This window comes from Macrotis lagotis, chromosome 1 (genome assembly GCF_037893015.1).
Source record: "Macrotis lagotis isolate mMagLag1 chromosome 1, bilby.v1.9.chrom.fasta, whole genome shotgun sequence".
Lineage (NCBI taxonomy): Eukaryota > Metazoa > Chordata > Mammalia > Peramelemorphia > Peramelidae > Macrotis > Macrotis lagotis.
Window position 1 is genome coordinate 377,310,565 of NC_133658.1, and position 25,550 is coordinate 377,336,114.

The 25,550-nt window shown below is 41.2% G+C and overlaps 1 protein-coding gene across 4 annotated transcripts in view; it reads left to right on the plus strand.

The window, feature by feature from the left end:
- LOC141506048 (rho GTPase-activating protein 7-like) overlaps positions 1–25,550 on the plus strand; it is a 119,284-nt gene that overhangs the window by 72,278 nt on the left and 21,456 nt on the right. For 3 of the 4 annotated variants that reach the window (XM_074212459.1, XM_074212462.1, XM_074212461.1), the window contains exons 2-8: positions 7,224–7,295; positions 9,080–9,161; positions 10,369–10,432; positions 10,764–12,091; positions 14,036–14,206; positions 14,988–15,147; positions 16,411–16,609. In XM_074212459.1, coding sequence (XP_074068560.1) covers positions 7,224–7,295; positions 9,080–9,161; positions 10,369–10,432; positions 10,764–12,091; positions 14,036–14,206; positions 14,988–15,147; positions 16,411–16,609 — 2,076 coding nt within the window. Of the gene's footprint in view, positions 1–309; positions 6,152–7,223; positions 7,296–9,079; positions 9,162–10,368; positions 10,433–10,763; positions 12,092–14,035; positions 14,207–14,987; positions 15,148–16,410; positions 16,610–25,550 lie in introns of those variants that run through there. The other variant, XM_074212460.1, reaches the window with a different exon arrangement.

Below are 25,550 nucleotides of genomic sequence, written 5' to 3' on the forward strand. Positions count from 1 at the left end.
GTGAGAACACGTGGGCTGCCCGGAGCCGGGGGGCCTGCCGGCTGTGGGGGGAGGGGAGCCCCGCGTGCCCGCCGCGCCCAGCCCGGAGTTGGGGCTGGCACGCGGGGGCCGCCCGCGGGGGCCGGGGCTTCTCACCCGGGGGTCCTGCTGTCAGCCCAGCGTGAAGGGGCCCGCAGACCCGGCCGGGCCGCCTTGGCAGCTTCAGGCCGACGTCCTCCTCAGGGATGGACAGCCAAGGGCACGTTGGCACGGGGAGCGGGCACGGGGGCCGGCCGGCACCCCTCCTCCCTCCAGGGCCGCCTGTCAGGGGCTGCGAGAGCTTTGAGCTTGCAGGCGCCCTCCCAGCCTCCTGCCCCAAGCACCTTCTTCTTGCCCCTTCTTGCTCCCTCTACTTTCAATGACTTTTAGCCCTCTTCCTTACCTCCCTCCCCCCCGGGTATTTGCTTAGATAATTTTGACTATTATAAATGCCCAAATTAACCGCAAAGGACCTATGGAAAGATGGTATCTGTATCCAGAGAAAGGACTGATAGGGATGTCCCACATATATGTGTGTATAGACATACATGCACACACATTTATGATGTCTAATGTAGCCGTGGAAGGGGTGAGGGAGAAAAAAAAGGTAAGTTACAGGATTAACTTTATTATCTATTTAAAAGGAACAGCAAGTTATGCATAATAGACTTGCAGCTTCCTGTACAGTCTTATATGGTAATGCTTGTTAGTTCTTAAATTAAAAATAAAAATAGTCATGTTAAAAAAAAAAAGAGTCTAGTTGCCCCTGTTGTGGAGTTATCTGGATGAGGCTAATTAGTGTGCTAGAAAGAGTCCAAGGAAGCCGTACGGCCAATGCCCATGTGCCACTAACTCTTCTAGGGCAAGGCAGATTTCTTCAGTAAAATGATGGGGTTAGACTAGATGATTTCTTTAGTTTTGGGCAAGACAATAGGGTTAAGTGGCTTGCCCAATGTCAGGCAGCTAGGTCATTATTCAATGTCTGAGGCCAGATTTGAGCTCAGGTTCTCCTGACTCCAGGGCCAGTGCTCTATCCACTGTACCACCTAGCCACCCCAATTTCTTTTTTTTAAGAAAGATTTTATTTTGAATTTTACAATTTCCCCCCCTAATCTTGCTTCCCTCCCCCCACCCCCCACAGAAGGCAGTTTGTGTCTTTACATTGTCTCCATGGCATACATTGATCTAAGTTGAATGTGATGAGAGAGAAATCATATCCATAAGGAAGAAAAATAAAGTATGAGAGATAACAAAGTTAAATAAGATAAAGGTTTTTTTTTTTTAAATTAAAGGCAATAGTCTTTGGTCTTTGTTCAAACTCCACAATTCTTTCTCAGGAAACAGATAAGCATTCTCTATCACAGATATCCCAAAATTGTGCCTGACTGTTGCCCTGTTGGTATGAGCAAGTCCATCAAGGTTGATCATCACCCCCCACATTGCTGTTGGGATGTACGACGTTTTTCTGGTTCTGCTCAGCATCAGTTCATGCAAATCCTTCCAGGCTTCCCTGAATTCCCATCCCTCCTGGTTTCTAATAGAACAGTAGTATTCCATCACATACACACACACACACACACACACATACACACATACACACACAACACATTTGTTAAGCCATTCCTCAATTGATGGACATTCCCTCAGTTTCCATTTCTTTGCCACCACAAAAGGAGCTGCTATAAACATTTTTGTACAGATGATGTTTTTGCCCTTTTTCATAATCTCTTCAGGGTACAGCCCCAGTAATGGTATTGCTGGATCAAAGTGTATGCACATTTTTGTTGCCATTTGAGCTTAATTCCAAATTGCTCTCCAGAAAGGTTGGATGACTTCACAGCTCCACCAGCAATGTATTTAGTGTCCCAGATTTCCCACATTCCTTCCAACATTGATCATTGTCCTTTCTGGTCATATTGGCCACAGACTAGATGATTTCTAAGGTCCCTTTTAGATCTACCATTCTGCAATATTTCCTGGCACCTCCTATGTTTCTTTTACTACCAGTTTTTTTTTTAGGGTTTTTTTTTGCAAGGCAAATGGGGTTAAGTGGCTTGCCCAAGGCCACACAGCTAGGTAATTATTAAGTGTCTGGGACCGGATTTGAACCCAGGTACTCCTGACTCCAGGACCGGTGCTTTATCCACTGCGCCACCTAGCCACCCAGAATACTTCTTTTCAAGATCTCAGTGCCCCTTTCCGTCTTCTCAGAACTCAGGAAACCCTGCAGGTGGAGTAAGGCTATCCAGTCCCAGCATCCTCTCCCCAAGGGCAAAGTCTGTCTTTCCTCTGCACTGTGTTCTGCATTAAGAAGTATTTTGTTGGATTCAGTAATGAAAAAACGAATTCTTGAGAAGTTATCCCTTCCTCTTTGAGAAGATTCATCCATTATTCCCTCTGCCATTCTAGCCTGAAGCTGAGCAGTACTGCTTTTGAAGGATCTGTCTTCTCTCTCTGGGGCACAGAAACTTGTTCCCTTTAATAGTCCCAGTTTGAAGTAGAGGACATTCAGAACTCAAACTTTTGTCTTAGTTACCAGACTAGAGGTTTGCTTCTGCTTGGCTCCCAGGAGGAAAAGGTTCCAGGCTTAGGGCTTGGTCAGGGAGACTGATTTCAAAGCTGAATGAGGGTTTCTAGCAGGGCTTCGGGTGATATTTTTTCCATTTGGACTCTCTTCTGGCAGCTGAAGAGGTTGTGTGTGTGTGTGTGTGTGTGTGTGTGTGTGTGTGTGTGTGTGTGTTGGGTAGAAAGGAAGTTGTTTCTGGTGAGTCATGAGAAAGGACTCATAATTAAGGGTCCTTCAGGTCAAGAATTCTCAATTGCCAGCACATAGGTAATCCAAAAGGTTTGCAAAAAATCCAAACTGTGCTATGAAAACCTCTCTTGGTCCCTCTTCTCTGTCATTCACTGTGACTCTCCCTTTCACAGCATGACTCTCTCTCTTCATAGGAGCCTACCTCTTCCTCTTTCTTCTGTGTCTTTTTCTCTTTCTTTTCTATTTCTACATTGTATGTCTCTAGATTTCTGACATTCTAGTGTCTAATTCCCCACCTCTCACAGTTTCTGGATTACATCATCAATTTCTGCCTCTGTCCCTTCTTTTCTGCCTTTCAGTCCCTTGGATCTAATGAGCTAGAAGCCCATTTGGGGACTTGGTCTGGTCTCCCCTTGGAATAGGAAAGCTAGTTTATGTTAAATTTCCTATAGGAAAGATGAACTTCAAAGACCCAAGATTTGTCAATACAACTCATAAGTGTTGTTAGGAGCCCTAGCCCTTTATCACATGGCACCTACGAAAAATCATTAATATGAACAATCAGTATTCCTAAGACAGGAAGCATAGCCCAATAAGTACATAGAAAGCCAGCCTTGAAGACCTAGCTTTAATTTCCACCTCCTGGGCAAATGACTTAGCCTTTAAATGCCCCAAGCAACTGAATAAGACTTTAAATCACATAGACTAGTCAGCTATGAAATAAAAGGTGTGCATGTTGGGGGTGGTATGTCCTTCTTTTTAAACTGTTCCCCCTAGTGTGCCAGACAAAAGTCAGGGCTATTTTCTTATTTATGGTCAGCGTAGAGGTGGTGGCTATACCCCCTAATTCCTGTGCCATTCAGGAGTGAGAGTGTGTGTATGTGTGTGTGCACGTGCAAAGGGGCTGGGATCTGGCTGTCATTTTCAGAGAGGCACGTAAATGGTGAGAGACAGACAAAAACTGTGCATCCCTGTTTGGTGGGTCATGGACCTCAGTGAAAGCCTTTGTATGCTGGTGTTGGGGAAAGGGGAAAGGGCAAGGAGAGAGGGAACTAACAACCACTTAAAAGGAAGGATAAATCAGCCCCACAGAAGGAGGCTATCCTTACTGAGCAAATACTGTGTTTTCTTGGATGACTGGATTGATGCCTCTGAATTACCTTTTGCAGGTAATTTGCAGGGGCCACCAGCCTAACCCATGGTTTCTGTTTGCATTACTTTTCCCAAGTAGATCTGCCTATTTGTGTTTGGCTCAGAGTAATATTAAAACAAACCCACATTTATGGGATTAGGGGCATATGGTTTGTGGTTTATGAAGCCAATCCAGGATTAATAACAATTCCTTGCATTTGTATAGTGCTTACACTTTTCAGCTTGATTTCACAGCCATTATCTTATCTGATTAAAAATGTTCTGTGGAAACCATGAGAGTTGACTACCAACAAGATGTTGTATTTGTTGGTGACATCATACCGAGAGAGAGAGAGAGGGAAAAGGAGAGTTCTAATAGGGCCCAGGATTTCTTAGGGACTATGAAATCAGGAGAACCTTTATAAATCAGGTAGTAATTCCTTGGCATTTTATACCATTTACAACCTATAACAGATTAGGAAGACTACAATTCTATAGATTGACTTTTGAATAAACTAATAGTGTTTATTTAGGTCTATATTAGCTAGAATATAATATACATATATCTTTATATCTATAAGGAACCTACATAAGCTTCAGATTAGAGAGAAAAAAGGTACAGAAGAGCCAGGAGTTCTAAGTTTGGGGACCACTCTTGTACTCTGAGAGGAGGCATCATTTCTGCCTTTTGTTGTTGTTCAGTTTTTTGGTTGTCTGACTCTTGGTTGACTCCATTTGGGGTTTTCTTGGCAGAGATACTAGAATGATTTGCCATTTCTTTCTCCAGCTCATTTTACAGATTAGGTAATTGAGGCCAAGAGAGTTAAGTGATTTGCCCAGGGTCACAGAGCTAATAAGTGGGACTGAGGCCAATTTTGAACTCAGGGAGATGAATCTTTCTTACTTCAAACCCAATACTCTATCCACTAAGCCACAGAGCTGGTCAATCAATATGCTTCAGGAAAGTGCTTACTTTGTGCCAGACACTGTCCTAATCACTGGAGATATAAAGTCAAGGAGTATACATTTTAATGGGAGAGACACTATGTAAATAACTAGCTACATACATGCATATATACATTCAACTAATAGAGAGTATTAAGATAAGCTTTGGGAGGGAGGCATTAGTCATGGAAGGGGGGGAGAAGCTGGATAAGCCTCATGAAGGTAAGATTTGGTCTGAGTTTTTAAGAAGTCAGGGACACCTCAGAGACGTGGGTGAGAGGGCAGAGCATCCACAGCTCTGAGGCTAACTGGTATAAAGGGTCGGAGATGGGAGGTGGTATTCAATGCAAAGAAATGCAACTAGGCCAATGCCCTGCTTCCTAGAAAGGTAGGGAGAGGCCAGGCTGTAAAGAGCATTCAATGCTAAATAGAGGAGTTTATATTTTATCCTGGAGATATTAGGGACTAGAGGGAGTTCTCCCGAGTAGTTGGTCTGGTCCTTTGACTTTCCTCAGGTCTGGAAAACTAGAAGAGGTCCTAGCAGATAGCAACTGTCACTGGAATTTACATGCACTAGAGAGCTGGAGCAGGTATTTTTTTTTTCCTTTCTAAAAATGGGTAGGTTTGTCCTCAGAGAGTATTTATGGCTACGATTCGAGGAAGAACAAAGATACTCATTGCAGAGAGTATGGACTGAAACCTCTAGCACAAGAGAACAGGGGGTTGGGAAGAGGTTCCAGAACAAGACCCAGTCCTGGTTCTTCAAGTCAGAATTTACTCTGTGTTAAAACTGGGCTGAACCAAGGAAAATAGAATTATCAACTGCAGGGAAGGGAGATTTCATTGAATAAAGGAAACATTCCAGAGATCTGGGGCTACTTTGCCTGAAAGGAAAATCCATTGGGGATATTGAAGGGGAAGGGAGAAAGACTAGGAGGAAATGGAAAATTCCTTCCACACTAAGTTTATGTGTTTCTGAAGGTAGACAATATGAGAGCCGGAGGTTGACTAGGTCATATCCTTCTCAGCAGAGGGAGGAGGTGGTAGTAAGAGAAAGACCACTGGTGGGGGTGTGCAGGGATCCTAAGCAGGGATGGGGAACATTTCAAAGGTTTAGACAGACTGCTCCTGCTTCCAGATTCTGGAAAGAGCCAGAGGCTCCAAAAGAACTAGAGGCAGGAAAAGGCAGACAGCTTTCTTCTTTTCAAGGTGACAGCTAAGCTGATAAAGGAATCCACAATGGTGTGCTAATGGGTGTTGATGTGTTAAAGGAGAGATCTAATCCCCCATCCCAGAGCCCAGGTAACACACATCTATTTTAAAAGGGGCCTTCTGGAGATAATGCTTCAACTTAAATGAATGAATGGTTCTAATGATGGAATTTCAGTTAATGTGACGAATCTTTTTAGGTTATGCCTCCCTTGGGTCACGATCAATCCCTTATCCTAAATGCTGTTCATTCTAGGAAAGGATTGTGGGGGAGGGAAAAGAAACCTTTACAAAACTTGACCTAGTCAACTTGTCCTCGGTCACTATGGTCAGATAATAACTCAAATTCCCTGGGTCAGAGGAGGAAGAGAATAAAGAGAAAAAGGGAGTTTCTCTCCCTGACCTTTATCCAGAGTATACACACCCTCCAGGATCCACATTTCCCATGGTCTCCACATGCTTAGCCATTGTGTGTTGAAGTGTTTACATTCCTTAGACATCTGGTGACTGCTGGGGCTTGCCTCTAGCCCAGCTGGGCATTGGCATTAGGGCTGTCAAATGGACAGCTGATTTCCACCACCTGGAGGTCTGAGGAGACCTGAGGGGTCAGGAGCCCCCTAGGAAAGAAACCCTACCCACTGCATTTAGGAAGAAGAAATCAGGAATTGATTTTACAGAACAGTACTTTGGTTGGAAGAGCATGTGGGCAGCATCCTTGGGTGTGCTTTTTTGCAACTGTCTCTGTGGTTTATCTTCCCTCTCTTTCTGCTTTTATTTTATCTGTATCTTTATCTCCCTTCATCTGTTTCTTCTCTCTCTTTGTAGTTTTTCTGTCTTGTTTTATTTCAGCTAGTGTTTTAAGTTACTGTTGGCTATAGCTTTTTACTTTCTGCATAGAAGTTCTTCTGCACAGATGGCCTTACCTCTGGCTATTGGGAGCTTTTTGTCTTTGACCTGTTCCGTTTTGGGCTTGGTTCAGACTCTGAAGCCTCTCTGTACTTAGCAAAGGTAAGGTTGGGAATGGTTGTAGCTTGTAGAGGAGAACCTTAGAGTTGTCTCTTGACTAGGGTTAAGTGAGGAATTTGAACTCCCAGACTCTGACCCCGGCTTTCAATGCTCACAACCTGACTTGTTTTTCAGTCTTCTTTCTTTTCTCTCTCTCCAGAAATTGAAGCCAAGGAGGCCTGTGAGTGGCTGAGGGTAGCCGGTTTCCCCCAGTATGCTCAGTTATTTGACGGTATGGTAGCTTGTGGTTTCCTCCTGTATGAATGTTAATACCTTGCATTTGTATAACTTGTGGGGGAAGGTGATCCCAAAACTATTCTCTCATCTTACATTCACTATTTTTCCTTGTGAGGAAACTGAGGCCTAGAAAGGTTAACTTCAGGGTAGAAAGAGCAATGAGAATCGTATTTCCCTGCCTCTTACCTCACCAAAAGCTCTTTCATCTAGAACACAGAGTCCTGATTCAATTTGACATTTATTTTTTTTTTAATTTCAATTCTATTTTAACTTCAGGACTGAATTCTCGACGTACCTATCTCCATTCCCCACCCCAAACTTCCTCCACTGAAAAAGCAAGAAAAACAAAACCCATCACAGGCAAGCAAAACAAATTCTCATACTGGTGATGTCCCTTCCTAAAATTGTCTCAGTCTGCACTCTGGGTCCTCTCTATCTGGAAGTAAATGGCACTGGAATGATCAGTCACTGTTTGTGACCAGAGTTCCTAAATCTATAAACAATAATATTTATCATAATAATAGTTTATTATAAATTGTTCTAATTCTACTCATTTCACTTTGCCTCAATTTATAAATCTTTCCAGATTTTTGTGAAGTCATTCCCTTTATCATTTCTTATAGCAAAATCATATTATATCACATTCATATACTATTACTTTTTCAGTCCAAATAATGGGCATCCTCTTAGTTTTCAATTCTTTGTCAAAACCAAAAAAAGAGCTACTATAAAAATATTTGTGTATGTGTGTGTGTGTGTGTGTGTGTGTGTACACACACACACACACACACACACACACACACACACACACACACTGGTTTTTGCAAAGCAATGCAAGGCAAAAAAACTTGCCCAAGGTCACACAGCTAAGTCTGTATTAAGTGACCAAGGCTGAATTTGAACACAGGCCTTCCTGACTCCAGGACCAGTACTCTATTTACTATGCGACCTAGCTGCCCCCTTTTTCTTCTTTTTAAATCATTTTGAGCTATTGCTGGGTATGCCCAGTTTTTGTTTTGTTTTTATTATATATTTTATTTGTTTTTCCAATAACATTTTTTGCAAGGTTTTGAGTTTTACAATTTCTCCCTCCCTCCCTTCCCTCCCCCCCCCAACAGAAGACAATCTTATATAGGCTTTACGTTTGCAACTATGATAAACATAGATCAAAATTGATCATGTTGTGGGTATACAGAGTTTTGGGTCATATTCCAAAATGCTCTCCAGGACTGTACAAATTCATAATTTCACTAAGAGTGCAATTATGTACTGGTTTTTCACCATCCCCCTCCAGGATTTATCATTTTCCCTTTGTCAATTTACCAATCTATTGGGTTGCAGTATCATGATACCTTAAGAGTTTTTTAAGTTTGAACTTATCTAATTTAAGTGATTTAGAACATTTTTGTATGTATATTTCAGCAAATATTTATTTGAATATTATATACAAAGGTACTGGGGATATAAAGAGGAAACAGACAATACAAACACAGTTGAATCTGGTATAAGGAAAATTCATAGAACACCATTAAGAACTGGGGGAGGCAGAGAAACGGGGAAAAGGTATTCATGGAGGAGGTAGCACTTGAGTTGAGCCTGGTGGAGAAACAAGAGGGTTCAGAGAGACAGAAATGATGGGAAAACATGATAAATATTCTTGGGCAATCAGTGGTCCTCTACATTTTTGAGTAGGTTTTATGAAGGATCATGGATCAGGAGTCATTGGATGGGAGTAAAGGAAATCATCTCAGTAGAGCTGACGAGCTTAACCTTTTGCAGATATGCAGTTTCCCATTGACATCCAAACTGTGAGACGTGACCACGAGTTCCTAGACCAGGATGCCTTTGAGTCACTTTACAGGTGGGTGTGGAGCTGCCCACCTCCCCATCACATGTATGTCCTCTGTGTTTACAGAGTCAATAGACTATCAAGAGTTGGAAGAGATCTTTAAATTGAACCAGTCCTTGCATGCTAAAATACCCTCTCCAATATTCCCAATCCCGGTTCATCTAGTCTCTGCTTGAAGAATTCCAATGATGTAAAACTCACTGCCTCCTAGCAGCATTCTGCCTTTGGACAACTTTAATTGTTAAAATGTTAAATCTCTTTGCCTCTTCTACTTGACTCCTTCACCTGCTCTCTCTCCCTCTCACTGAGAGCCACATGCAGCTCTTTTCATAGAACTGGTCAGGGACACCAAAGGCTGGGCAGATGGCACTGCCAGTTCCATTCACTTCCTTCCTGGTTCATCAGTCAAACTGGCCACAACATTGGTGCAGCTAGTGAGCATCCTGCTCAGACCATTTCTCTCCCCCTAGTGATTCCTCCAATCAAGTCAGGACAACTTTTTCCTCTATCACTATACTCATACTTTAAATCAATAAAGCAAGATAGTAGATGAGGTCATGTCTAAGATCCCTTGGCTCTCAAAAAAACTCTGATCTACACGACAAATTAAGGAGTAATTATACAGTTTTTTAAAAGGGTCTTCATTTTGTAGTAGGATATACTCCTAAGATTTGAATATTCACTTTCCCATCTGTCTGTTTTTCCCTGTCCCTATCTTTCTGTTTCTGTCAATGTCATTGCCTAGTGCACTATGCATAACTGTCTAGAATTATACCTATTTTCTAAATCAAGGCACACCTGTATTTTACAATCAGCCTGCTTTATAGTTTCATGACCAGTGTCCTGTCTAATTCTCTGACCCCAAACTAGATGTGGAAAGTCATCCATTTAGGTCATGAAGCTGGGAAGAAGATGAGGGGCGGGGGGTGGGTGTAGTGGTGTCTTGTGGCTCTTTAGGTCTAAAGCAGAGCTGTCTAATCTTACTTTTAAGAGTTTTTATTGAAACAGTAAAAATTTATTTTGATTTACCATTTTAGGTGAGAGTCTGTGGTAGCTCGGTTTCATTTACTAAAGCATTTAGTAAACCCACAGGCCCCACAGGGGGCCACATAAAATTGCACTACGGGCTGTGTTTTAGACAGCCCTGGTCTAAAGGATTGTAGGATACAATAAAATTGAAAAGAAAAGTTTTATTTAGGACATCTTCTTTCTCTCCTAGGCGAATAAACACCCTGAACAAATGTGCAGAGATGAAGGTAGAATTCAGCTGCCAGAGGAGGAAGGTAAGTAGTCAAAGAGGCCGTGAGTTTCCCAATAGAAGGAAAACCCCTAGACCAATTTCTAGGGAAGGGGGAAACATTTGGTCTTTGGCTTATCTGGGGTCTAATGGATGCTAGGTATCCTTAGTATATAAGTGGCAAAACACTTGCTACTTTGGAAGAAGTTGGAAGGGCCAACCTTTGCTGCAGGGGCAGTGGAAATGTGCCTGCCCTGTTTGCCCCTTGAAAGGGGGAGGGAGCAGTGGCTTGAATCCCTTCCCCAGAGCACTCTGCTCATTTGCCTAACTTGTGAAAGATGTCACCCTTTGCCTTTGTTTCTGGTGCTGCCCTATAGAGCGATGAGTCTGAGGATGATGAACCATGTGCTATCAGCAGCAGGTGGGCATATGAGCGATGCAGTCGGCGCTGGTCCCGTCTGGACAGCCTGGAAGTCTTCCCAGGGGGGAGTGGTTCATCTAGCAGTCCTGTCCTAGAGAGAGCCCCAAGGATCCAGGACAGGGGCACAGAGAAATCCACCTCCCCAGAGCCAGAGGAGAAGCCAGATGCATCTTCCATGAGTAGCTCCAGCAGTGGGGACAGTGATGCCACTTTTCCCAGGCCCTTTGAGGATGCTGAGACCAGCCATAACTCCTCCTGCTTCTCCTACACCAACAAGCTATCCTCACCTGCTTCTAGCACCTGCCATTCTCCATGTCCCATAGAGACACTGAATGTCACTGGTGAAGACCTACCTCCTACAGAGAAGCTGCTCCCACCAAACCGAGGTAAAAGCTTCTTGAGAAAGATGGAGAAGTTGCGGCTCCGAAGCACAGGGTCTAAGCGCAGTGGGGCTCCCCGGCCTCGGCCCCCGATCAGTGGGCCCATCCTCCTTGAGGGCTTTGATGATGACAAGCTCCGGGGTCTTAATTGTGTGAACATTGGCCGGGAGATGGGCGCTTGCCCATCCTCCCCACCAATCTGTGGCAGCAGCAGTGGCAGCCAATCAGAGACCAGCAGTACTGTGAGTACTCCAAGTCCTGTGATTCGGGTCCGGAGCCACAGGCAGAGGAGTGGAGACCCCAAGTTAAGCCCTACCTCACAATGGAGTGATGTGACTGAGCAAAACCTTCAAAATCAGCTGTTCCAGGTGCCAGTAGGCCATAAACCTGGCACTTTCCCCAAGAATCTGACTCTTAACTCGCCGCCCATCCCAGACAACCCATCAGTCAATTGGAGGACAGGCAGTTTCCATGGCTGCCACAGGAATCGATTTGGAACCAGCTCCCAGGAGACAGACCCTCCTTACCGTCTCCCTGGGCTACCAGATAATCGGCTCAGTATTTATGACAATGTGCCAGTACTGGTCCTTGGCAGGACAGAGGGTGTTGGGACCCTTGACCGTGATCTCATCTTAGATTTTGACAATCTGATAGAAGATATGAATGAATTGCTAGAGAATCAGTGGACAAAGAAGGAGTCACACTTTGGGGACACTGACTTTACTAGCACCCCAAACTTACCCACCTCCCCTGCCCAGATCCTCCTGGAAATCACTGAACCTTCTGGGGAGACAATATTTGGGACCAGCTCTGGTGAAGGGGCAGAGCATCACCCTGAAGGAGGCCATCCTTGGGACTCTCCCAAATCACTAAGGTCAGACACTGCCTCTTCAAGCCCCTGCAGGTAAGCTCTGCTCTGTGGCTTTGGACTCCGTAATCCCCCTACGTCTTTGTTTCTCAAAGCTTCCCTTAAGGTCATTGCTTTAAAAAGAGAACCAGAACTTAGGCTCACTATCACTGTATCCTTTATTTTTATTTCTCAAATAATGCCATCATAGCAACACTAGCATAAAACACTAACAACTACAGCTGCCATAATTACATATTCCTATATTGCGAGGGGTGACAAGGGAAGGGGGGAAAAAGTGTTTATTCAGCACTTTATATGGATGCTCCCGTTTGATCCTCACACAATCTTGGGAGGGAGGTGCCGTAAGCATCTGAGGCAGATGGAAGTCCAGTGACTTACCCAGGGCTAGTTCATGTTTTGAAGTCACATTTTAAGTCCTATCTTCCTGCCTCCTCACCCAGCTGACTGAAGCAGAATTAGAACCTATGTTTCTGAACTGCCTATTGGTGGTGCTATCAGGGAGTCTCATGTCCTTTCTTCCAATTCCTTAGGGTACCCCTCAAAAACTTCCCAGATATGTTCTGGGTGGAAACCACACTGGGGTCAAGATTTGGAATCCTCAGGTTCTAGGACAGCCTTAATCACTGATTGTATGATTGATTTCTCAGTGCCCCAGGGAATGAGCTGCAGTTTTTCACCTGGAAGTTCCCAGTACCTATCTAGTGTGATCACAGGGCCAACAGATCCTCTTACCCTTCCACAAACTATAGACATTTCTATATGTGTATAAAAACATGTCTAAAGTACTGTAAGGTTGGAAAAGTATTGTCTCATTTAATCCTCACAAGCACCCTGCATAGGCCCTGGGGGAAGTTCCATGACTTGCCTGTCACTGAAGTCAGGTCTTTTACATTCTAAGTCCAGCACTCTTTCCACCCTACCACTCTACAATCACAATTTTTGTGTAGAGATTTGCCTAAAGACATAAAACCATGGAAATTCACTTATTTCCTTCAAGGTTCCTTCATACACAATGTATTTGAAAATAGATTAAGATTTGTGAAAAAAATGGGGTTTGAATGCTGTTGGGGGGGGGGGAATTCATAATGGAAAGAGCATTTGGAAGTCTTAGAATCTTCACTTGTGTCCTAACTTTAGACAGGTCACTTAATCTCATAAAAGAAATCTATAAAATGAGAGCATTGAAATAGGGGATCTCTGTCCATTTTTAGCTCTTATCTTTTGTGTGAATCAAGATGCAATTGTATACATTAGCCATAAAAATATGACTCTTTGTTCTTGCCAGAGACAGGCATGTGGAGGGAGTGGTACATGGGGAGAAGCCAAGGTAATTCTCTGCCTAAGGATTATTGGGTCAGTTCTTACTCTGATACTTATACCAAATGGTCTGGGGCATGTATCTTTACTTTTTCTTGTCTCATCTGTAAAAAGAGGTGGCTCAAATAGATTATCTTCACCATCTATCTATTTAGCTATCATTGCTGTGATTACAGGTTGGATGGGACTATTCATGTCAAATGACACCAAAGTTAGGGTCTTCTAAGTATATAGTTCTCTACTGAGATAATTGTTGGCTCACACACTGATAACATAATTGGGATATTTATCATGTTGTGAAAAGAATAAAAATGCCTATAGTTATTTAAGTTGAAATAATTTAAAGAGATCTGAGGTCTCTTCCAAGTTCTAAAAACTATGGCCCCTAAGATATAGAACAGAGGATACATCTCTATCTTTCAGGACAGAGTCTGGGGGTTCTAAAGGAAGGAGGAAGAAGAGGAAATGGGAAAGTAAATAGTTTTTTGACAATTAGTCTTGTAGGGGTTTCTGGGCATAGCCTGGAAAGGAAGAGTAGATGAAAGACTCACTCCTTTTCTCACAGTTGTGGAAGCTCTGAAATAGAGAGAGGGCCAGGATATTAGTGGAAGGGGGCAAAAGATGGCCTGATCTCATTCCATACCTCTCTTGGTTTTCTAGGCCCAGCAAATGGAATTGGTCAACAGAAGAAACAACTGAGCAAACCCAGCCCTTTCTGCAGATTGAAGAACAGTCAGCCATACAACTCAGCTATTTAAAGAGTGTGGCTATGTTGAATCTCTCTGCCATCATGGAAAAGAATCCTCTCTCCAGCAAACAGGGCTGGAACTGGTGAGGGACCAGGAGTTGGGGCGATTTGGAAGGTGGAATGGGAGAAGCAACTATCCATGTAGTCCCAGAAAGTGGTGGTACAAGGGATAGAGTGTTGGTGTGGAGTCAAACACAAGTTCAAATCTGGTCTCAGACCCTTAATAGCTGTGTGACCCTAGGCAAGGTGATTTCGTTTAACATCTATCTCAATCTCTTCAACTGTGAAATGGGAATAATAATAATAATAATAATAATAATAATAATAATAATAATAATACCTATCTCCCAGGGTTGTTGTGAAAGTCAAATGTGAGAGTAACAGTGACTGGCTCATAGTAATCACTACATAAATGTTAGCTATAATTATTATGATTATTGTAAGTAAAATTATTATTATTATTATTATTATTATTATTATTATTATTAATAGTAATCTAGGCCCCTGGAAATAAAAAACATTCCACTGCTCCTGCATGGATAGGTCTTAATGGGAGAGCAATCTAATTTGCTCTGAGAATCCTCTCTTACCCTAATTTGACTCTTAGAGAAGATCAAAATCCCCTTCTCCTTAGGTGGCCCCAAAACTAGGGAAAGAAGAGGTGTATCTTGCAAGGATATATATCATCAATAACTTGGTTCATTCTCCTTAATTCTTCTCTTGGCTGCTCTGATTGAAGATACTTGTTCTGCTTCCTGTACTTCCTTGTGTAGTGTTCTGAACAGAGTAATGCTTTGGGCTAAGTGGAGGTTAAGAATATGGGTCCATCTGGATTATAATTAGCGGTTTTGGCTTCACTTTCAGGCCAGTTCCCAAGTTCATTAGGAAGAACAAATATCCTGACTTTAAAGGCAAGAATGTGTTTGGAGTCCCACTGCTACTAGTTGTCCAGAGGACAGGTCATCCTCTCCCACCAGGCATTTTCCAAGCTATGGAGTATCTGAGGGCACAGTTCCTGGACCAGGTATCACTGTGTGTTTGAATCTGCCCTTAAATCTCTGACATCATTCCCACTATCACTAACACTGTTATCATCAACATCATTATTAATTAATTACAAATCAGTTACTAAATAAGCCTTCTTTGTAGTTTACTTCCTAGAGACCAGAAAATATCTTCATTGTTCTTCATTGTTATCAAAGGAATGATACAAGACCTGTCTTTAAAAAACTGAGTCAAAGAAATAAGTTGCACACTATATAATAAAGAAGTTAATAAAGGGTATACATTAAATAAATGTGTAAATTAGATAAATTAGATAGTTCATATCCACTATAAACAGAAGATATTGCAGGGCAAGTGACTAGTGTTTGGATCCAAGGATTAAGGATGGGTAGAACTCAAGAGAGATACAGCTTGAATTGGTCCTCTCTTTTTTCCACCCCTCAATGACCAACTCCACAGAAAAGAACTCCCCCATCATCTGGGTTTACTGTACAATTAGCTCATATGCATCTCTGAGGGTCCCAACTCCCATAACTGCATATACCACACTGTTGCTCTGAAATACATACACAATCTAATTTGGATTGATACAAACGCATCCTTGACACACAGCATACATAACCAGTTTATTCATCTAGACCAGAGGTGAGGAACATCTGATCTTCAGACCATTTGGTCTGGCGCTACCACAGCAACTCCAGGTGAAATTCTAAATTCACTAAAATCGAGGAGTTTTTTAGAGGCAAATTAATTAAATGTTTGGCCAAATATAGCAGGTGAATGATGTTAAAATATCCAAATAACCCTTAGCAGAAAAAAGGTTCCCCATCCCTGATCTAGACTTTCAATATATATGTGTGAAAATACATATATATATATATATATATATATATATATACACACACACACACCCTGTACACCCATAAAGTCCAAAACACACACACCCTAAATATACAAATTATATATTTATATAAGCATATTTATATAAAAGTCATATATTAATGAAAATATTCACACACAATCACTTTTTTCCTTATCTGTAAAATTAGCAGGTTACTTTTTCCTGAAAGATTTCTAGGGAATAATGGTTCTTAACCTGCCTCCAATCAAACATACTTTCCTTATCCTGACCTCTTTTTCACATGTTTACAAATACATAATGTCTCAAACTCTGTTGGAAAGGGAAGAAACATCAGAAAGGGAGAGAAGAAAGAAGTGGTACAACTCAAAAAGCCTTTCTGTGTAACTGGTGTCCCATGACTCTGTGCTGGTCTCCTCCTAGGTTGGTTTGTTCAGGAAATCAGGGGTGAAGTCTCGGATCATGTCTCTTCGGGAGATGAATGAGGCTCACCCGGACCACGTGGATTATGAAGGCCACTCTGCCTTTGATGTAGCTGACATGGTGAAGCAGTATTTCCGAGACCTTCCTGAGCCCATCTTCACTAGCAAGATCTGTGAATCGATCCTTCACATATACCAGTGTAAGTGCCTGGGGAGATGGTGATGATGCTCTTTGGGTTAAGGGTGGGGGGTGGGGGTGGGGATTGATTCCTAGAACATTCTGTTCCCTATCCTTATTTATTATTGTCTCCAGCTGATCACTGGTAAAACTATAAAACTGTCTATTTTGTCTTTCTCCCTCTATTTCCCATCTCTAGCCATGCCCTGAATCTACCTCATCTAAGGAATATCAGTGCTAATCCTCTCACCCCTCTTGCTTTTGTCAAAACTTGCTATTAGAGAAAAATAAGTTATTTGTACTTAAGTGTGAATTTCAGATGGCTTTCCTTCTCCCAAGTGTTTTCATGGTTAATCTGATCTCTCAATGAGGCTCAAAAGAGTCTGTCTTCCATGAGGGCTACTGGAAGGGGATGGGGCAGCCTCTCTTTCTAAATTCACACTATTCTGTGACATCCATCCTCCCACATCTACTGCATTCAACATGAGGTATGTATGGCAATCTACGATGAACAAAGACACTGATCTTACTTTTTTCTTTAAAATATATTGCTGCCTTTTTTATGCCAGAATCTCTTCTTGATTAAACTCTTTTCCCAAAGAAAGTTTCCTTGTGACTAAAGCCCAGGAATAACCATAGGTCCACCTACCTGGGCAGTGTAGCTGGTAGATGTGGAGTCCAGCACATCTTTCTTTCTGGGACTCTCTCCTTTTCACACTTTCTCTCTTTCCCCCCTTCTCTCCCTCCTGATTCAGTCAGCCAGCCTTTTCCATTACTGGCAGGTTGGGGGAGAGTTTCTAGAGTCATGTAATAGGCTCCTACTCAAAACTCTCAGGATTTTAGGCGTCACATCTTGGTTTAGGGAATCTACTCTTTTCCTCCTCCTCTGGCTCATTAACTCATAGTAATTGAAAAGATGGGAAAAGGGAGCAAGCTTATTAATTTGTTACATTATTATTAAAAGTAGAGAATGGCACCTACTGTGTAACAGTCACTGCGCTAAGTGCTTTAGAAATATAATTTCCTATTTTCTCACAGTAACCTTAGGAAAAGGTAGAGACCTATCATCTCTATTACAGCTAAGGAAACTAAGACAAAGCTTAAGCGACTTGCCCAGGATCACACTGATAGTGTCTGAAGTAAAATTTGAACTCAAGTCTTCCTACCTCCATGTCTAATGCTCCAGCCACTGCACTACTTAGCTGCCTCAAGAATAATAATATTTATTCATAAGATGACAAATGCAAAAATAATCAATTATCCAATAGAAAGCAAAAAATCAAAGTAATCAAGACTTCACAGTTCACTCATAAACCTAGATCACATTCTCCCAGCAAGGCAGGTGTATCTATGAAAGTGAGTGAGTATACACTTATAGAAACCTAACAGGAAGGCATAGGAATGAGGATATCTAAGTATCCAGGGCAATGCACAACTCTGGACTAGAGCCTCGATATAACTGGTCCCTCTCTGCTAGTTGCTCCCCTTCTGGAAATCACCTTTCTTCTGCTAACAAGTTCCTCATAGCCGCTGAAAAACATGTTACGCTTTTTTAGAGCAAAGAACTGCTAAGTTCCTTATGTCTACAAATAGCAGAGGATTCTGCTTTATCCAATTGGATCTCAGAAAAGTGAATATCTTCTCACAACAAAGTTGAGGTGAAGGCTATCTTTCTCCCTTTTTTTTCCTCTCAAATCAGAGAGGACAATAAAGGGCACACGATATCCATGAGAGGTTTCCATATTTCTCATGTTTTAGAGAGTGCCACAGTTCTGGGCAGAGCAGGAGGACTTGGCTTTCCTCAACTTGGTGATGGAGCTCAGGACCTTTTAGCTGAGGAAACCCTGTTTTCAGCTTATCAACAAGTCCAAGTCTCCCTTTTAGTCATCAAATTCTCATCAAAATAGTTTGAAAAGTTAGCTGTTTGATCTGGAAGCCTTCTTTTGTCTTCTACCACTTGCTTCCTGGTGAGTCTTCCTGCACTCAGCTTAATCTCCTGCTTTTTCTGTCTCTTCCTATAGCTTCTTCTCTGGCTTCTTATATTATCCAATGCTTCAAATCAGAGCCTCCTGGTGATCAGTGATTCATCTTTACCTTATGAGGTAAAACTCAAGAAATCTACCTTTCTGTCAGGTATGAACCCAACAGTCCTTTTGAGATCATATAATCTTAGCATGGTCTTCTATCATTGGATTTCTAATTTTTATTATATGTTATAACCTTCAAAACTCCAGAAACAGCCACATACAAAATGATCTATGAGACCACAATGCTCTGCAGCCTTTTTCTTCAAACACATTTTCTCAGTACATTCAACTCAGAAGTAGATCCTTTTTTTTTTTTTTTTTTGGTATGGTAAAAAAATCCTTGTAATGAATATTCATTGTCAAGCAAAACAAATTCTCACATGGCTCATATTGAAAATAAAGGGGGGGGGTCTCTCTCTGAGCCTATCGCTTCTCTGTCAGGAAGTAGGAAAAACATGCTTCATCAGTGATCCCCTGGAGTTTTGTTTTTGTCATATAGTTGTTATTGTGTAAATTGTTTTTCTGGTTTTGCTCATTCAGATATTTCTAGGTCTCTTGGAAGCAGTCCCTTTGATCAAGAGGCAGTGAGGTGGTGCAGGAGAAAAGAGCACAAAGCTTCTAGGCAAAAAGCTGAGTTTAAAAGGGTCTTAGATACTTATTAGCTGTGGGATCCTGAGCAAGTCAGTTAACCTCTCTGCCCGTTTTTTTCAACTGTAAAATGGGGATCATAATAACACCTGCTTCTCAGGGTTGTTAAGAACATCAAATGACTCAATATTGATATTGCTAATTAAGAGACTGCCTAGAACATAATGGGTGTTAATATAAATGCCAGTTGTTATAATTTTTCTTTTTGCAAAGCAAAGGTTAAGTGACTTGCCCAAGGTCATACAGCTAGTAGGGATCAAGTGCCTCAGGCAAGATTTGAACTCAGGGCCTCCTAACTCCAGGTCCAGTGCTCTATCCACTGTGCCACCTAGATTCCCCATTGTTATTATTTCTTTCAGCCCAATAACATTTCATTGTATTCATTTACCATCATTTGTTTAACCATTTTTAATTGATGAGTATCCCCTTAGTTTTATATCTATAGATTCTTTTCCTGTCTTTGATCTCTCTCTGAGTCTAATAGGCCTCTAATGGTAGTGGTGCTGGATCAAAGAACATTTACAATTTGGTAACTTTAGGGGCATAGTTTCCAATTGCTCTCCCAGATTGGCTGAATCAGTTCACAATTGCACCAACTGGGCATTAATGTATGGGTTTTCTCTCAGCCTGAAGGGCCATTCTCTATTTGTCACTTAACATTTTATCTGAGAGACTGTTTTTTTTCTTATGCTAATTTGATCAAGTTTCCTTAGGTAGATTTTCTTTTTTCTTTTTTTTGTACCTCTCAGGAATCAAACTGATCCCTTATGAAGTAAGCAGTAACTTATTCATCCTCCAATGAACAATTTTCAACCCTCTGAAAATAAAAGCTTCTGGATAGGAAGATAGCATATAAACAATATATGACCAAAAAATGTTTCAAATATTTTACATTACATCTCTTATAGAATAAATTTTTCTCATACAATACAGTACATGGTAGAGAATAAGGTGTAAGAAAGCCAGAAAGGTAGAAGGGGATTTAAGTGAGGCAGAGTTGTGCAAAGTCAACAACCTCACTCTCTTCTCCAGAAGGGGAAAGCCAAGAAACAAGAGCCCTGTGGAACACCCACAGGTAGTGGGCATGACCAGGATCCAACAAAGTAGACTTGAGGAGAGGTCAGGCAAGTAGGAAAATCAAAATAGAGCAACATTACAAAAACTTAGAAAAGAATATCAAGAAGAGGGTGAAAAAAATTTAAAAAAAGAGGGTGATGGATGAAAGAAGACTGAGAAAAGGTCATTAGATTTGGCAATTAAGAGAGTTATTAGAGGGTGGCTAGGTGGCGCACGGGCCCTGGAGTCCAGGAGTACCTGGGTTCAAATCCAGTCTCAGACACTTAGTAATTGCCTAGCTGTGTGGCCTTGGGCAAGCCACCTGATCCTATTGCCCCACAAACACCTCCCCCCAAAAGAAAGTATTGCAATTTTGGAGAAAACTAAGTCATTTGACTTAGTGAGATCAGAAGCCAGATTGTAAAAAAGAGGGAGAGGAAAGAAAGTGGAGGTACAGATTTATTACAGAGGGTCTTCTCAAGGGCGGAGAGATTTGGGATGAGAGCAAATGGTGATAAATGGATCAAGTGAGGATTTTTTCAGGATGGGAGAGAAGCGGATATGACTATAGAGACAGTTAAGAAAATGCCAATAAAGAGAAAGGTTGAAGATACATGAGACTTGGAGTGACAGAGGATTCAATCTGGGATCACTTGTACATATAGAGGGGTTTGTGTGGCCAGGACAAGGCCAAGGTCACCTCTTCATGTGAGACAATTGAAAGGAAGATAATGACAGAAAATATTTGAGGCAGGGTGAAAGAAAACATTAAATTTTTCAATGAGATGTTTTCAGCTGAGAGGGTGGGGTGGGGTAGCAATAGAAAGTCTAGAGGGATGCACAGAAGTTGCTGTGGAGAGTGGTAGGAAAGTGAATCAAGTAGCAAGGCAATCAAAGGTAGTGTTACCACAGTGAGGGCCCAGTTGAGGCTATATAAAAAATTTGTAATCAACCTAGTCAGCATAGTTTCATGATTTTTTTTTCCAGTTTCATTCAATAGCATGTGAGTAGGTGCAAAGGCAGCTAGTCGTGGGAGTAATCCAAGGCTGAAACTTGGCAAGGCAAGATGGGTGATAAAAGAGAGGAACGAGGGATTTGAGAGGAGAGGACCGTTTAGAATTGAACCAGTTCATCTAGGGGTCAAGATAGGGAGGGGAAGAGAATGTGGCCAGTGTAGGGGTGATAGCCTGGAAAAGAACTGAGGAATCCAAGGAGAGTTTCATAGTGAAGATGAAGAATAGGGTTTGGTGGGTTGCAAGGCAGAGAAGAATGGACAAAAGACTATAATCAGATAAATTCATGAATATGAAAGTAGTGCATTTATGGGTGAAAGCAAGATCAAGGGTATGTGGATGAAGTAGGTTGGAGTAAATATTGGGAATTAATTTGAGGAATTTTGAGATTAGGTGTTTGAAGGAGTATGTTTATGTGCTGAAGCCTCTCAGTATTGGGGCAAGAATTGAGGAAGAGAGAAAGACTTTAAAACAGGCATTTTAAAACAAGCATTTAAACAAGCATTTAAAACAGTCTTGACAAAAGTTACCAGAATTTTGTTGAGTGGGAGATATGAACTGAGTGAATCTCAGAGAGGGAGAGTTTACCAAATGATGGTAGTAGAGTGAGAGCTTGGAAGTGGCAGTGGAGCAAGGAGTATTCCAACTTCCCCTCTACAGCACAGTAAGTCAAGTGATATTACCAAAAATATTTGCATCAAAATTATGTCACAGAAAATGGTCTGATTTTTATGAAGAAAATACAGTGGAAAATTGTTTGTTAAAAGACAAAGGAAAAATAAGCCAAATCACTTGACATAGCAATTCTGTTTTACAGACTGTGCAACGTTCTGTGCCTATAGGTCCCCACCTCAGTTTTTTCATGGGCAAAGAGACTAGGATTCCTTGCTGTGTCAGGCTAGCTTTATAATGATGAATCACAGGGTGAAGAAAGAGGGCTTTCTATTCCTTGATTCTCTCCACCAGAAAATAATCAATTTCATTACACAAAGAAGGCAAAAAATATGGGAGTATATATGAAATCATAATCCACTACACATAGTTTGTTCCTTTTAATAAGTATTAAATTTAATGTGCTAATACTAATATTTCCCTGCTTTTCTGTGTCCCCTTCTGAACTATTCTCTAACATATTTTTAACAAATATGGAATGGGAAGTCCTGAGGTGTTAATTGACTTGCCCAGGGTAACAGAAGTAGAATCAGAAGTAGGATTTGAACACAGTTCTTTTGATTTGAGAGACTCTGCTATTTCTATCTTATCAACTTGTTTATATTTTCACTTGGAGGGATTGTATGAGTGAAAATATAATGGAAATTTAGGTCTTGATTATCCATTCTAATGGAGGAGAATATTGCATAATCCAAAAATCATTTCTTCTGTGTTTGGGTGAAGGAGGAGCAGTTCATAGTTTTTATGCTGCAATTTTCCCAATTTCAATTATGCCTGATTAAAGTCTGGCCGAAAAACAGTTTGCCCTCTCCAAGCATACACTGTCTACCAGTGGGGGAAGGTAGAATTGAAACTTAAGTGGAATTAGTCTGGTTGTGAATAATACCCACATGGATAATTAACTATAGTCACTTCCCATTTTAGTCAGAGAGAAGACTCAGTTTTGATTCCTTTAAGACACTTCAGGTGCCATGTAACCTTTCTTCTTTGACTTCAATATCTTTCTTCCCTTAGAGAAAGTCTAGGAAAGAGCAGGTATGAATATTTTGCTTCAGAAGGTTTGCTTCAGGGAGATCTAGGGGAAAGAAGAATGAAAAAGAGAGAGGGCTGAAGCCAAATGGGAAGGACCTGAAAGGAAGGGAATTTGCCCTGTTTTTGTCTCTCAGAGATAATAGCAAACATTTGTATGGAACCAGGTAGAAAATGGAGTTTGATAGAATTGGGGGTGGGGAGAATGATATGGTAAAAAATAACATTTTTTTCAGAGAGTCATTCTAAAAACACTCTTGACTGATCTTTAAAATATCACTTACATTTTTCCACCTGGGTTTCCAGAGGAAAACATTGTAACAAGGAACAAAAAAATAGGTAGCAAAAAATTCACCATTTATTAAGCATTTAGTCTATGCTAAAGACTCAGTATAGAAACAAAGGCAAAATCATGGTCCCTGCCCTCAAGGAACTCAAACTGCAAAGGGCAAACAAGATGGAAATATATATATATATATATATGCGCTATATTTAGAGTATCTCAGGTGATATCAGAGAGATAGATGGCATTGGGATTGAACTAGAGGGAGGGTAAGGTCTGCAGAAGGTGGACTTTAAATTGAGTTCTGAAGGAAGTCAGGAAAGCCCTATAAGTGAAGTCAAGGAGAAGAGAGTATTCTAGATGGGAGATTGCAAAAAACAGAAAGTAGGCCATTGTCATTGAATCTTACTGTTATGTGGAAAGGAGAAAAGTGTAGGAAGACTGGAAGAGCAGGAAGGGACCAAGTTGTAAAGGGCTTTAAATATAAAAATGAGAACTTTATATTTGATGATAATTAATAGGAAACCACTGGAATTGGGGAAGGGAGAAAGAGTAAAGGAAAGGTAACAGGGATTGTCTTGAGGGTTTTTTGAAAATTACTTTGGTAGCTGAATGGAGGATAGTCTTAGAGGCACAGAGATCAAGCAGAAGGCATTTGCAGTTGTTCAGAGGAGAGGTGATGGGGGTCTCCACTGCAGTGATGTATCAGTGAATCATCTCTATGAAGATAAACAAATGAGAACTGATCAGATTTCCAAGTAAGATATCATAGAGGGAAAAGAAGGAAAAGGGCAGTCTTACAGGACATCCAGGGTTAGTGGGCATGACCTGGATTAAGAAACAATAAATGAGACTGAGAAGCAGCAGTCATTTGAGTAGGAGGAAAACCTGGAGAGAGGAGTCTCATGAAAACCTAGGCAAGGGAGAATATCTAAGAGAAGAGGATTGTTAACTATGTCAAAAGTTGCAGAGGAGTCAAGGATCATTAAAAAAGGCCATTATATTTGGCAATTAAGAGATCATTAGTAATGTAAATGAGAGCAGTTTCAGTAGATGAATGATGAAATCTGAAACAGGAGAGAGAAGAAGAAATGTAGGCGATTGGAACAGATGGCTTTCTCAAGAATTACCAAGAAATGAGGGAGGGGAAATGTATATTAGATAATCATAAGTAGAGACTGTGGGATCAAATGAAAAAAATTTTAATTGATTGGGGAGAAGTAGTCCCTTTTGTAAGTAGCTTGGAAAGAACCAGTAGATAGGAAAGAAATTGAAGATTAGAGAGAGAATGGGGATGCCCACCTAGAATAGTCAGAATACTCTTTTCTCCCTACTGATACACCCTTTATGACTGTCCCTCAGCAACCTTTCCTCCTGTGAGGGGTCTTCTATCAAAACTTATGACCCAATCTAGATCATGGTGGTTGTTCTTTACGGGCTCCCAAGTTATTCTCCCTCCTGGAGATTGCAACTTTCATGCTAATGTTCACTAAGGAACTTTAAACTCCTAGTTCTTTGTTTTCAAATCCTGTGACCTAATCCAATCCACTTCAGCAACCACACAGGGATGATCATACCAAATGTTACATGCTCTTCTAATTTATGTTATTTAGTTGTCTTTATTTTAAGATGATAATCAAATCCATTGTTTTAGTGTTTGAGGGGGGAACCCACAATTCTTCATTCTCAATCAGTCTTCACCCCTTTTTTCTTTCTCCTTTCTTCCCCTTATCTCTTGTAAGGAAAGGCAAACTTCCATAAATTATAGTGCCAACTCAATATGGCAAAGTTATCTTTTGTACCTCCCTAATTGACTATTTCATCACTGATAACCATTGCTTTTTTAAGTCTTTCATCCCTTCTCAAACTTTGCATTGCTCCCTTCATATAGTATAAACATGCCCACATTTCTCCAGTCTTTAAAAATCCCACACTTGGTCCAATCATCCCTTCTACCTATAATCCAGTATCTCTCCTCTCCTATACTTTTAAATTCCCTGGAAAAAAACCATCCATATTCATACCTCCACTTCCTTTCCTTTTACTCTTTTCTAAATTCCCTGCAGTCTGGTTTCTGACCTCATTATTCAATTGAAACTGTTTTCTTTTACATTATAATAATCTTCTAATTGTCAAATGTAATGGCATTTTCTCCAGACCTCATGCTTCTTGGAAAGTACCCTTCGACACTATTAAAAACCATATCCTCCTGACTGACACTGTTCTATTCTGGTT